The sequence below is a fragment of the Atractosteus spatula genome, chromosome 4, assembly GCF_055471065.1.
Source record: "Atractosteus spatula isolate fAtrSpa1 chromosome 4, fAtrSpa1.hap1, whole genome shotgun sequence".
In the NCBI taxonomy this organism is placed as follows: Eukaryota; Metazoa; Chordata; class Actinopteri; order Semionotiformes; family Lepisosteidae; genus Atractosteus; species Atractosteus spatula.
In genome coordinates, this window is record NC_142709.1 from 50,010,937 (window position 1) to 50,025,595 (window position 14,659).

The window sequence follows — 14,659 nt, forward strand, 5'->3', positions numbered from 1 at the left end:
TTTAGTGTGATATAAAACTTTATGTACCACTAGTTGAATAAGATACAAGTCAATCCAACTTTTATTTTGGGGCGATACATCTGCTTCTCATAATTTTCTTCTCAAATTACATCACCACATCTTTGGAAGAGTAAAATAATTATCAGAGCCAAACTTAAAAAAGTTGGTATTTCAGCCTCCTGGGATATATTTCCTCTCTCCCTCCTTCTTCTGTTATGTGGCTACATTTCCAGTATGTTCTGTGTGTAGACAAAATATGGCAGATCTCTTTTCCACAGCTTTACAAATCAAAGCAAAGACGATTAGGGTACACAATAATGGTTAGCTCTGTTCCTCTTAGGTGGCTAAATCAAGCAAAATTGTAACTGAGCTGAAGAAAACTATGACCGTGTTTTCAGTCTTTGGTTTTGATGTGGACCAAATAAATTTGAAAAAAAAAGAATGGTTTATGAAATATAAATGCAAAACACCTAAATATTTATCTGGGAGTAAACAGAGAATCTATTAAGTGCTCCTTTACATGAAACAGTTTGCCAGGACAGGTTGTCCTAGCACAACTTAGAAATAAAAGCCGTTCTTCGCAGGTGTGAGGGATATCCAGTGTCTCCATGACATTTCCACTCCCAGTTCTCACTAATTAAACTCCCTGTCTTACTCCATTTTCTGTTCTTTCTTGATATGGTTCCAACAGATCTCCTCAAATGGATGTGAGATGGTAGATAGTGGTAACATATTACAGTACTTAAGTACGCATGTACTTACATGACATCAGCAGAGCACTTACTCTCAAGGTGATTGCTGACAGAGTCAGTGCAGGGCAGCATGGGACTGCTGTTCCCAAGATCTTTCACTTTTATAGTGCAATATTTGGTACATTATAACTAGTATGACCAAAATACTGATTGTCTATTAATACCATGATTTTAAAAGCATCATGGATATTTTTTACCAAACATTACTGGTTCCAGTTCACAAACGGAATACTGCAGAGCAATACTTTGAATTTCCAGATCCCACATTGCTACATGTAATCACATGTATTTGGTCTAAATTTTAATAGAAAGCAACTGCAAGTCTAATCTTAGTGCCACTTGATCATTGAGCCAAAACCGACAGATTGTACCACTTTTGTTCAGAAAAGTATATACCATAAAGTGCATATTATTGTTACTATAGTATATATATATATTACTGTCCCATACATGTTGCATGATCTTCTCATTGGGATTCGATTGCATCGTTGTAAAAGTACTTTCCCAATCAGAGACTTAGTCACACCACAAAAATCTGTTATAACCACAATTTCTGTTTTCCTTTAAGGAAATTTCTCTTAGAGTAGAATCTTCACTGGAGAAGCATTTCTGTCATCTTGCTGTTTCATCATTCTTAGCCCCTTTTTAAGAAATCATTTTACATGTAGCAAAACGCACTAAACTGAAATGTCAACTGCGCACGAATACAGTAGATCACTTTCAGACATTTCAGCCAGGCCTACCTATTCATTCATGTCTCTCTTACACTTCCAGTATTTAGTTTTTCACTTTGTTCTTTCATTGGAAAGCAAAACCACACAACATCATAAAACACGGCTTTCTAAAGACATTCTTTTTTAAAACTCCTTTTTTATTATCTTTCGTCTGGATCCATGTCCAGATACTTCAGCCTGAGTAGTATCTCCGAACTGCAACAAGGTTAGCTGAGATAATTATGTGGTTAAACTCTATGGTATTTTAAAGCTGGATTTTGTAATGCTTAATCCAGTGGGTGGATATGTGTACATAAGAACAATAACTTTATTCAAGAGAAATTTGTAGGATCTGTTACAATATTCACTGCGGCAGCCAGAATTGGTAACTTTAATACACAAAATAAGAACAGACTGAGCAGGATTGTGAGGGTAGCCAGCAAAATTATTGGTGGACGACAGCTACAACCATCCGACATCTACATCGAACAAATAGTGCGGAAGGCCAATATAATCACTGACTGTCATGACCACCCCTTGCACAGTGAATTTAACCTCCTTCCGTCTAGGTGTCAATTTAGACTACATGGATTAAAATGCGATAGAACTACATTAAGTTTTCATTTATTGCCATTGCTATGAACCTGCTTAGTCTGGACAATTTATTGTATGTTTCACTTTATTTATATATTTATTATTTTCCTTCTCATCATAAATGCATGCTTCTTATTTGTTAAAGGGTTCGTTGTGTTTTGTGTCTTACCTGTCAGCAAAGGAAATTTCGCATATAGGACAAAAAAAAGGAAGCAGGTGATCTCCTTAATCTTTGATTTGAAAGACAAGTACATTAATAGTTCAAGGAATTGAATTGACAAAGAGTTATAAACTCTGCCAAATAAATGAGAATCCTCGAGGCACCGGGACAAGATTTACATCTCTCTTTATGTGAAACAACATTCGGACGATATTGCATTTTTATAGTGCTATTGAAATTTCATTTTGAACGTATTGGTTATCAATAAACAAAGTTTATTAAAGACCACTCTTGAGCTTAGAGGGGTAACAAAAGACGGTTCTCTAGAGACGTAAAGACACAAAAAATTTAAGGCGATGTCAGGGAAATCTGCTCTGCTATAGAAAAAAGTGCTAGAGGCGCTGTGCTCTCAAATCTGGAACACGGTCAAAGGTCGTCTTCAACAGATTACAAAATACTGTGCTTTGAATTGAACATGTCTGAACCGTTTCAGGTGAAAACGTACAGTATCTGCAAGATTCGCGTTATTTTTTTAGGGGGGCTCTTTAAGCTTTAATTATAGTTCTTCGATTAATATTGCTTAGGGATAACTGCCAACAAAACCTTAATGTGGTAGGACTTCTGTTGTAAAAATCTGTGGCATATTACAGTAAAAGAAAATAATATACATCTGCATACTGTAGTGCCTCAAAACAAAAATACCGTCTTTCAACACTGAAAAGGTGTCTATATACAGTACTCTGTGTAACTAAACACTATTAAATCGCCAGTTCAAAATAAATACTTATTCCGATAAAATTTGACTTTTAATTACTTAACCGAGAAAACCTGTATGCTTCCATCAAATGCTAACATGAAGATGGGAATCACTTTAATCCCGTCCTTTATTTGTCCTTCAGGTTGTTCTCAGCATTTATTTAAATTTAGCATTCATTTAATTTATCTACATTGAGAAAATGTTTATAGGCAAACTCGCGGTTTACATGGAGCGTCGAGCACACTTATGACCCAGTTTTTATTTAACGGTTTGAATTGAACGTACTGTATTTACTGCTACCACTTCAGCCGATATCGGTAAAGCAAAAATGCATGGAGACGTTTAGCATTCACTTCACGTACGCTACGGCACATAATCATCGGCTCACAAAGGGCATTCTCACACTGGACTGTATTAATTCTAACTACTGTACTATGAAACACAGTACGTGTAAAGGCATGACTTACTGTAGATGATGATATTAACAATCCGGACATCACATTTTTAATAAAGCAATACAACAAAACACCTACAGTATGGTTAGAGGAACAGGCAGTGGATGCATTATTTTCAATATAATAGCAGAAATGTAATTTTCGTTTTGGCACCTAAAAAGTAATCCTGGACAGGAATAATAGTCCTCACAAAATAAAAACATTGCGCCCATGCAACAGTCACTTGTTAACGTGCAGCAAATTATATCTCATCATGCCAGGGAGCAGGAAATTGCCCGACAGCAAGGAGAAAAACACATTTAACGCAATCGAAGTGTCAAAGAAGCCAAGAGACCTGGTGTGTGATGATACAGCCCGTGGAATCGAGGTTTGCAATGGTCGCTCCAGTTCCCTGGAGTCTCGAGCTAACTTTCTGCGGCGCCCGATGGGCTCTAGATTAACTGGAAATGTACGTGATGTCCTTTAATCCAGTCAACAACAAATGTGTCCAAAAAGTATTAAATGTCAGGGCGTAAAAGAGACAATACTGTAAAAAGATGCGTGTGGGTTATGCATAAGAATAGGCATGTAGTTGCACAGACATAAATGTGTATATATACAGTAAACTGTACTAATCTATAACAACTGCCGGCGTGAAAGGGAGCAAGCTTCTTGCACGCACCAAAATATTAGTACAATATTCGGGTCATCGTTTTTCACTTGTAGAGCAGCAGATTCTCAGGAATCGCACTGTGTAGTAGGCTACTGTAGTTATTTACACTACTGTACCTTTTAAGTGGGTTTCCTGCTAGTTTACCTTTTAAGGTTTTATTGCGCCTACTGTGATACTGTACGTGTAAACACTAATAACCAAACCAAATAAAAATAAACCACTCTTCGGAAAATGTACATAAAACGGCGACGCAGTCGAGAAACGAGAAGTATATCCGATCCATGTGTACATGTACATAATTATTTTGCACGAAGAGAATGGCACAACGTATTATAACACTGTCTGAAGGCATCCTAAACAATATAGCAAGGGTTTCGTGTTAAGGTGTTAATAGACCCATGATATTCTATTGTAAGAATATCATATGTGTAAACTGCCTCTTGTAACACGCACACTTGAGTCGCTTAAATCCTGAAATTGCAGTTTAGTCTACTAAGCAATAGCTTAGTATTGGAGTTCGAAGAAGAGACATGCCTTTGGACTTACCAGGGTCACTCTGTCTTTTCCGAAATGTCAAGGTATTATGTATTTTCCGCAAATCAGATCCCGTGATCACAATCCACGTCCCGGCATATATACCACAAAATCACGTAAAGAATAAGCAGGATGGCGAAAATGAACAAAGCTACCAAAATAGCCTTGGTCACCGGAGATATGAGAGACTGCATGTCACCAGAGCAGCGGGAGAAGAGGACTATTTACAACACTTATCAGCGCAATGATGGACAGCGGCTGTTACAACTGAAGACCAGACAACCTTTAGTATCTGCATTGGTTCGTGCCAACTTGAGGAGTCAAGAAGATACGCCGCGGTTCTTCGAAAACATCGTTAACGTCAAAAGCCACAGATCCCCGTTTGTCCATTAGCAATGCATCATCCACGAGTGACAATCCTTGCTGGCGGCATTCATTCATTCATTTGCTTTGCAAATCTGCCAGTACCTCTTGCACAACAGCCAGGTTTCCCCCAGTGTAAAACCACCGTGTTCTCGTTTTAGTGACAGAAGTGGTGAGAAAACGGCGCTTTTCTTAAAAAGGGAATCCATGAAAGTTTGATCTTTCGAAAAGAAAACGTAAAAGTTGCGGTCGACTGTTGCTGCGCTCTTCTGCTTCGCCTCTGGAAGATGCTGAAGCGACGCGGAGATGTGAAACAGGTTGATTAGTATTCTGCAAAGGGGCTCTTCCAAGCGGCTTGTCGACTGCACGTGACGGAGGTTTCTTAAACGTGCCAAAGGTGTGCACAAACGGCGCACCGTCAGCACGCGACACAATGTTGTGTCGAAACACTCCAAGGCGTCTGCACCACAACCCAGACAAGCGTGGATCAGCAGGTGCATGGCATTGAACAGTCTCCTGTTCGCAGTACGTAAAGTAACGACACCTCCAATCCAAAGTAGACTGTCTGTCTCCACGATGTAGACTCTAAAGTTGCAATTTTTTAACCTTGGTCTCTGGACATTATAATTCATCCCCTCTATATAGAACATAAAATTAAATATGGCACATTGGCTACAAACAAAACCTAACTTGTAATTAATAGGAACGCTACATTATTCCTCGTTTTCTTTACCTGTCAAAGAAAGTACGACTGGAACATGTTTAGGCAGAATAAGAAAGTACTGGAAAGTACAGGAATTGCTGACTCGTCTTTGAGCTGTAAAACTTAGACAAACAGAACATTTTTTTTCTAAAATGCCCAATAACTGAATACAAAGTTAAAATGTGGTACAATAATGCAATTCCACTATGTGAATAATAATAATAATAATAATAATAATAATAATAATAATAATAATAGAGCTTCATATTAGTTCAAAGAAGAAGAAACTATTGCTCTCATTTGTTGTAACAAAATGCATTTAACAATTTATTTACAGTTAATGTACCGTTTTGAGATTTAAAAAGAATACTAAATGAATAAACTAGTCATTTCCATCACTGAAATGCATTATTTATGTTGTTTGAGAAGATAAGGATCCTGCTGTCATTGACCAAATGGGCAAGTTTAAAAATAAATTGGTTGGATTCAGGAGTTGCCTCGTTTTCTAGTCGTGGAACTGCAAGACCCCAGCACTTGAGCATTGCACAATTTTGTACACTAGGTGGCGTATTATAGCTTCCCGGAAAATAAATTGACATTTAACTGCACGGGGATAAAGCATATGCAGATGCAGGAATTAAAATAACTGTGACACAGTTATAATACTGGAAAGATAAACATGAACTGAAGTAATTTTATAGTGATAACATAGCAGCTGGCTATTTCTACTCTATTCTTATTCGTACACTCGCCCCGCCAATTTTAGGAAGTTTTGGAGAAATTGCCCATGGTAGTTTAAGAAGGTCAAAAAACTTTTGAACTACAGTAGATGCGAATAAAAAATACCATAATGACCCACACGCCTGGAAAGGAGTTGTGATGCTATGAGATTTAATTTAATGAAAGAATGCAAACAATTTGATTTTTGCCTTCTGCAATGTTTTCTGCATGTATTTTATTTGTCCTTGTTTTTTAAAAGCTTCATCAGCTGTGTCAGGACACAGTCCATCCGAAATTTGAACCCGAAACCTGTCACCTTTTCACATTCAGTAGGTCAGAGGAAATACAAAAACTTTTGTCTTTGTAGCTAAGCAACCTCGCAAGCAACGAATGATGAATGAAATCTATAACACGTACTTAGGAAATCGTTTTGGATTTACGATGTTGATTAAATTGCACTGTGACAGATATTCTGGGATTAGACAAACATTAACAAATCTAATTCCAGAATTCCCACACCTGCCAGAGTCAGAACAGCTCCCAATCCTACTGGGAGAGGGGGAAGAGAACTCAGTTGAACTGGCAGCCCAGTATGTGATATTCTGTCACAGCCTGAGGAACGTTGAGTCTCCCAGTAGTGCACCATATGTCTATATGTAAATATCTATAGATGTTGTGTTAATTGTATATTCATTGATCATGGCAATAAAGTTTCTTGAATTGAATAATTGAATTGGAATTCCGATGAGTGAACGACGGAAAGACATCACCAAGTCACGGCAGCTCATCCCTAACAGGAGGAGGAGCGACTTTGCCTTTTGCGATCCATCTCGAATTCGAGAAACCGAACAGAATCGTCCATCTGTGTCTGTCACTGCCGCATAAGTACTGTATAACTTGTACCATCCAAAAATGAGTAATATGGTAAACGATAAAGACAGCACCCCTCCAGTTCATTTGTTTTTTGTGCAATCGCCTCTCATGTCATTTGGTGTGGACAGTAAAATTTCCCTATGGAACACAGATACACCTGAATCTTTTTAATATCCTGTTTGTACAACGCTGAATCTCAATTTGCAGCGCAACACAGTGAAAGCTCTTCGGCAGGGAGTAGGGAGGTGGTGTTGGAAAAGTGAAATAAATGAAGGTTATCCTTCCTCTTTTAAAGGTCACGTTTTTATAAAGGACATTTGGATCTTGAAAGCGCTTCATTAAAAACAGTCTCCTCCCATATTTGTTCTCTTTCTCTCAGGTTTGTTTTTTCATGTTTTCAAAACAGTCATCAGTCTACTGGATTATAAATGAATAAGACCGTTTTAAGACATATGAGTATGAGTCATGCTTTTTAAATGTATTAAAGAATGCACCCATGCACAGAACTCCTCCGCCCTCGACAGAAGTTAAGGGAGTATGAAACAGGCCAGCATTACTGTGCTTTAGTAACCATTACTTGTATTTATGGTGTGCAGTATGCATGTCAACATGTGTTTCTGGGCATATATATTTATGGCTGATTCAGTATAAAATAAATTATATCTAGGCTAAACACTACCTTATCCATTTCTTGAATTTATAACTATTCATGATACCTAACATCAAAAAGTGAAAAGCAAGTTGACCACTTAAAAATGGGTTTCTAAATAAACCTATAAGCTTATTTTTTCTTAGAAGCGTAATGCGTTTATTATAGGCTCATACAGAATTTAGTTCATATGCAACTAACAGTTTTTAAAAATACCTGTAACAAACGATTGTCTTTTGCTATTGTTTACACTTCACTATAGTTACAACAAAAGTGTCAGGAGCAAGATGGGATGTCGGATTTAGAAAGATGCGTTTTTCGTGCCCAGGCTGAACTTTTTCTAGTTGTGTTGCTGTCTTTTGAGTACTTTGCATTGAGTACATTGACAATTATTATTCAAACAGCATCTTCACTTTCTTACACTCGGCTAGACTATCCCCCACGCGAAAAAAAGGAGCCCTCGAGGCCACCCGCAGGACTCCTATCCCACCCAGTAATTAAAATGTATGTCAAAGATGAAGCATTCCGATAGGTATTTGCAGGACACTATATATGTATATATACATATATAGTATGTCAGCACTTACTGTAGTTCCGGTGGAGTCTCTGCTTTATTAATTTTTTTTAGAATTTGCGCAGGAGGAAAATTTTGTACCCCTGTCAAATTCATTAAGTAAATGTAAAAAATAACAAGAGGAGACAGAAGTCCATAGATATAAATACAGTCTACTAGACTAAATTAACTGTGTTAAAGCTGCTTCACCTCGTTTGTGCTCCGTATGTCTATATGGACATATTGCAGGACATTTGTAGAAAGAGCTCTGAAATGTCTCTCAAATAAGCAGAAGTTTACCGCGCCCTGCCCAAATTAAAATATTCTCCATCGTCCAGTTTTTTCTAAGTTTTAATATCCCGCCATCCCAAATGTCTGCATCTCTCATAAACTGCAAAGAGACAGTTAAGCACGAGTTAGAACTGTTTACAGAAAAACTGTTTACTGTTTACAAAAAAATGTTGCCAACAATTTCTGAACATACAGAACATAATAGCCAGCAACCATATCACCCTGCAACTCACAACTGGCAACCCACTGAAGCTAAGCAGGTGTGAGCCTGGTCAGTACCTGGATGGGAGACCTCCTGGGAAAAACTAAGGTTGCTGCTGGAAGAGGTGTTAGTGGGGCCAGCAGAGGGGGGTGGAGACACTATACTGTAAACAGGCGCCGTCCTTCGGATGAGATGTAAAACCGAGGTCCTGACTCTCTGTGGTCATTAAAAATCCCAGGGTGTTTCTCGAAAAGAGTAGGGGTGTAACCCTGGCGTCATGGCCAAATTTCCTATTGGCCCTTACCAATCATGGCCTCCTAATAATCCCCATCTATCAATTAGCTTCATTACTCTGTTCTCCTCCCCACTGAGAGGTGGTGTGTGGTGAGCGTTCTGGCGTCGCATCATCCAGGTGGATGCTGCCCATTGGTGGTGGTGGAGGGGAGTCCCCATTACCTGTAAAGCGCTTTGAGTGGAGTGTATATAAGTGTAAATTAGGGTTAGGGTTATTATTTATTATAGCAATTATTGTTATTTAAAGTGTTTCGGGTTAATCGCAACGCAATGAAAACAGCGTACAAACTGGGGATCCCGAGATTGCACAGTACTACTGTATATAGTAGGCATCTCCATGCTAATTCCTCATGTCTGTTAAAACTGACCCTGCGTAAGCAGCTGCTACCTGTATTAAATGTGCTGTAGGTATTTCTCACATTGTGAACCGAAATACCTGGGGCTTTTTTTGGAGAGGGCGAGGCCGGGGCAACGCCTTCCTAGTTTTACCCGTCTGTGAGTGGAGCCACTGACTGACGAGTTTAGTGGGCATAGATGTCTGCGATTGGGTCATAAAGCGGTCTGTCTTTATTTTGGGTGGAGGACGTAAGCAGGACTGAATGTTGCCAGCTCTCCGCTTCATGTTTCATCTTTGTTTGACAAAAGTTTGTTTTTGAAAGCTTTGTTGGCAAGGACTGGGAGTATTTTTTTTCAAAGCATTACTTATACATATTTAGATTTTATTTTATATTTCTAAGTTTTACAAAGCGGCAATGAAGTACTTAAGGATTTTACTATTCGCAATTCTGACAATCGTAGCGCAAGGACAAGGTGAGTATTTGGAGTTTATTAATATATGAAAAAATAAAAAGACATCTTTCTTACCTTTTGTCATTTAAACGTAATGTACTTAAGAATAATGAATAACATATAAGAGTGAATATGAATACAAACTTTCCACTGTCTTTAGCCGTTGCTGTAGTTATAAAAATAACTTCATACTTAAGTCATATGCCTCGGGGGTTTTACCAGTTCTCTACATGGGTTTTGCACGGAGAACTCCCAAAGAAAAGTAAAAAGTATCTTGAAAAACTGACTACGCCACTAATCGGAGTAGATTTTATATTTTAAAACCATACGATACATATTTAGATTATTATAATTTAGATTAGGTTATTGCAAGCGGTTTTGTGCGTGTAAACATGCCTGTATGTAAGTTAAAAACGTGTACCAAGAAGTATGCAGCATGCTGAGGCAGAGACGAATAACTCGAAGAGGTGTGACCAGTTCAGTCATATTTTTATTGAAGAAAAAGTTTCATTTTTATCCAGTAACATTGGTTATTTTTATATATTTAAACGGCCACACCGAATCTCCCCCACAGCACAGCAGTTGAACCCAGGGAGAGCACTGCAGATTTCCTTGGCGTTACAACGAGTCTGCCAACTTGCATGGCGCTATAGAGTCAATATTTAGGGCTCTAGAAACGAGCGTTTTTCATTTGCAGACTCCAACAACTGGAGACAACAAGATTTTCGGTCCGAGGAAACGTGTGCCTATTGTGATGAGCCTTTAACTTGTGTGAGCAAGGTTTCAAGTTGCGATATATCAGTGCGAATAATCAGTAAATAAACATTAACCTTCACTCATTTGTTGGTACTACGCTTCGAAGCTTTTCGAGAGATCAGCTCATTTTGGTATTTGCGGAGTAAAAGAGTTAACATGTCTAACAAAAGTAATTCTAAAAAGTTGTAAATACAACTGCCTGTATTACTGAAGAGACAAATGAGGCTCATACAGATGCAGAAAAACCTTTTTACTCCTAAGCATTAAAAGCGTTTTCACTCAGTTTCTCATTTCAGAATGGGCTAGTACGTACAGTAGCTGGCATACACTTGGTTGTTACATGAAAAAAAAAATCCTTAACATATATTGATACCCTGAACACTGTAATGACAAATAATTATATTAAAAGCCCTGGCTTTAAAGATAATCACAATGTGCTGTGAATAATTTTTTTTTTCAGCAGTACAACAGATCATGAGATGAGCCTTTTAAGTTAATTTAATATAGTTGCAGCAAGTCTCTTCTGCCCTTTTCTGTTTTGTTTTTGCTTGTTAGACTAAAGCTGTTCCAATAGTTACTCAGTGACTGGGAAGAATGAGACATGAAGGTCTGAAGACAATTAAAGAAACCTGAGTCAGCCAGCTGGTTGTTGTAGTGACTCCACCCTTGGGATGATTCATGACCCTGAGGGCTTTCATAACCCTGCAGTCTTGCGCACTGGCACTTAGGTGTGGCTGGTAAGCTTTGTGGCACAGTCTTTAGTGAACTTGTGTGAGGTTCTACATGTGTATTCTCAGCATACTACAGACACAATGCCAGTTTATTATGGTGTTTTGGGTCATTTCCCAGTGTTAATGGTACCGTGATTAGCCAAAGGAAAATATCTGAAGAAAATCACCCCTGGCATTAGGTTGTAGGCTATGTATTTGTGTATTTGTTCTATTAATCTTTGTGGTCAGTGTTCACATTTAGATGGTTGTATTGCTTCCTGCTCTTGGAATGTACTGTACTGTATGTCTGTGTGGCAGGAGAAGATAAAAAAAAATAAACCATCAAAAGGTTTCCTTTGAGTGCCGCAGAGCTAAGGCTATGAATTTGACTACACGTTGAATTACCAGAAGGCACGTTAAGAAAAGTCAATGTTCTAAAAATATTCTAGTATTTGTTGTATTCTCTTTTGATATGTTTGACACTTATTAATGTATATAGAAATATCCTGGGTTCTAGTCCTGAGACTTTTTTAATTGTTAGAACTTTGAAAGTTAATGATATCTACTACTTTCTTTGCTTATGATGAGGGATACTTCAGACTGTGATTTAATGGGAGAAATCAGATGACCTGGGCAGTAAACAGTTTAAGTGCAAATAGCAGGCATGCTTCAGTGGATAGATTTAGATAACTCACAGGCATTTTACCTAGGTCATTCCATAGGTCACATACCTGGGCCTTTCTCTGCTTAATGTTTTCTAGTGTAGAACAATTGGGAGCATGGCTTAAAATGTCTTTCTCATTAAAAAAAACATAAGAACAACTTAGAAATAACGCCATTTCATAAGTCATTACTGTTCCTTTAGAGTTGATCATAGGGATTATAGTATCTTATTTCCTATCTTGTAAAGGTTTTAAAATATTCTTCCTTTTATGGTCTAGTGTTTTGCATCTTGCACCATCTTGATAATAGTTTTTAAGAAAGAAATTTCAGTGTAAAAAAAATTGTGATGTAATTCTAAATAATTAGAGTTTAGCTGCAAAAGACAAAGATCCCCCCTCTCTTTGTGAGCCCATCTCTCCGATTCCCTCAGATGCCAAGTTTTATGTAAGCTTATACACTGCAATCTGACAGGCCTTATTAAACTGCATCTCGTTTTTTCCTCCACATCATTCATGTGGCTATAGGTATGCCTTCGTCCTGTCCTTTTGTTTTTCTGGGCACCAAACAAAAGCTTTGTATAAATGTCTGAGATTGTGGATCACGAAGTCTAGGATCAATATTTTGTACATTACTTTGCAAAAGGTTTCAGAGGGAATATTATAGGAATATGAGTAGCATAACATGTTTCAGGAAAATAAGTGACATAAAAGTTTTATGTTCCTAACAGTTTGCCATTTCTGGGGGCTCACTCAGGGGTGACCCCTTCTGCCACTGTTTTTTGCCTTGTTTTTGGAACCCTGAGCTCAGGCTGTTGTTTCATCCATGATTTCTATTCCTGTGTGAGTTAGCAATGCTCAGCATTGCTCTGTGCTGCAGATACCATTATATTTAGGCCACGCCAGCTGCATATATAGTTACTGTGTACTGTATGTGGCCAAGCCCTGCTTCTCCTGCTTTTCTTTTGAGGGTTTTGGTTAATGTCTGCAACACTACCATTTTAGTTTGCAGTGGAGCAAATTGCTGTAGATTGTGACACCAGGTCAAAAACTTCATACACCTCAGTATTGTGGTTTGCTCTTCTGTACAGGCCATCATCAGTAAATGGCATTAATAACATTGATAAACCATTCACCTCTAACTTGATCAGACGGGCTCATTTTTCCACTTCTCTTCAAGCTCGCCTGTCTCCATTTAAAATGAACGTGCACCTCGAGGGAACTGTTTTAGTTCTGTGATGCCTCTTTGTCTTTGGAGCATCGAGATAGATCGCATGCTAGAATTCCTAATGCCATATGGAAAAGGGTTGAGCGACCGTTAAATTTCTACATTCTGCAGAATGTGAAAGATCTGTGGGATAACCAGCTCTGCCAAACCTTACATTTCATTTCTGTTCCTTTGTTTAGCAAGAAACGTCTGGTTTAATGCTGGCATTCCTTTATCTTGGCATCTTCGTGATGAAGGTTTAGTCTCCCAAAATGGGCTGAAAATGTAATCTGTACTGGTCTTCGCCTTATTTTGTAGATTGCATTTTGTCCTCATAATTCTGCAATTAATTATGTGTAGTGGAAAGACTTATGATGTCTTGGAAAACATAGCATTACTACTCTTATTTTGAGTTTCGTAGTCATGAACTCCTTATTAAAACAATTTTTCCTTGTTTGTCCTTTTCAATGTGGAATTAATCTCTACTTGTTCCTTTGCAGCTCACACACTGACACAGATCCTGACTCTAAACTATTACAGTTTAGTCCCATTTTCCTGTCATTTCAATCTAGAAGCCGTTTTTGTTTATCATGTTGCTTATTTTATATGGATCAGTGAATCAACATTAATGCTTCAGATGAACCTGTAAAGTAATCACCTCTCTGAAGGATCTCTTATAGTTTAAACTATCTGTTGGATAAGTCGCTCTTTTGATTTAATTTTTTTTCTAATGCAACAATGCCTTGTAGAAATATAAAACCTGATAATATAGTATTTGTATTTAGCATAATTGTCATGCTGTGTACTGAACATTTAATTTTTTTACATTTGTGTATCAGTTAAGTACATTAGGTGTACTTTCAAACTTTTAATTTTTCATCTTACTATGCTTTTACATAGCTTATTCAAATCTTGTAAAGATTTTAAAGATTTGCCAAGAATACACCCGAGTCACTGGTACAGTGAGAAGCCCTTGAGATTTTTATTCTCTGGCACAGCTTTGGCGAAAGAGTAATAAATTACAGGCAAACTGGGATAAATAAAGATTTATTAACAGCAATACAAACTAAACAACCTACAACATATAAGTTACTCTATTCACAGACAAGGCATCTCAGAGGCTTACATCCTGACCAACCAGAAAAACCCACACTGCTAACCGAGTACTAAGAAATTCTATAGCATGCCTGAACAGCCAAACAAGAGAGATAAACCTAGCTTCTGTCTGAAACAGAATATGACCTAGAGATAAATCCAAGGGTCAAAGATGAAT

At 37.9% G+C, this 14,659-nt stretch overlaps 2 protein-coding genes across 4 annotated transcripts in view; one reads left to right on the forward strand and one right to left on the reverse strand.

Moving 5' to 3' along the window:
• Window positions 1-4,660, reverse strand: part of LOC148836489 (E3 SUMO-protein ligase ZBED1-like) — a 28,496-nt gene extending 23,836 nt beyond the window's left edge. The window contains exon 1 of the mRNA XM_088914095.1: window positions 4,630-4,660. The gene's annotated coding sequence lies outside the window, so the exon portion shown is untranslated. The remainder of the gene's footprint in view (window positions 1-4,629) is intronic.
• Window positions 4,661-9,837: 5,177 nt separating this feature from the next.
• cd99 (CD99 molecule) overlaps window positions 9,838-14,659 on the forward strand; it is a 29,582-nt gene continuing 24,760 nt past the window's right edge. For all 3 annotated transcript variants that reach the window (XM_088913317.1, XM_088913318.1, XM_088913319.1), the window contains exon 1: window positions 9,838-10,075. In XM_088913317.1, coding sequence (XP_088769443.1) covers window positions 10,018-10,075 — 58 coding nt within the window. In that variant the 5' untranslated portion in view covers window positions 9,838-10,017. The remainder of the gene's footprint in view (window positions 10,076-14,659) is intronic.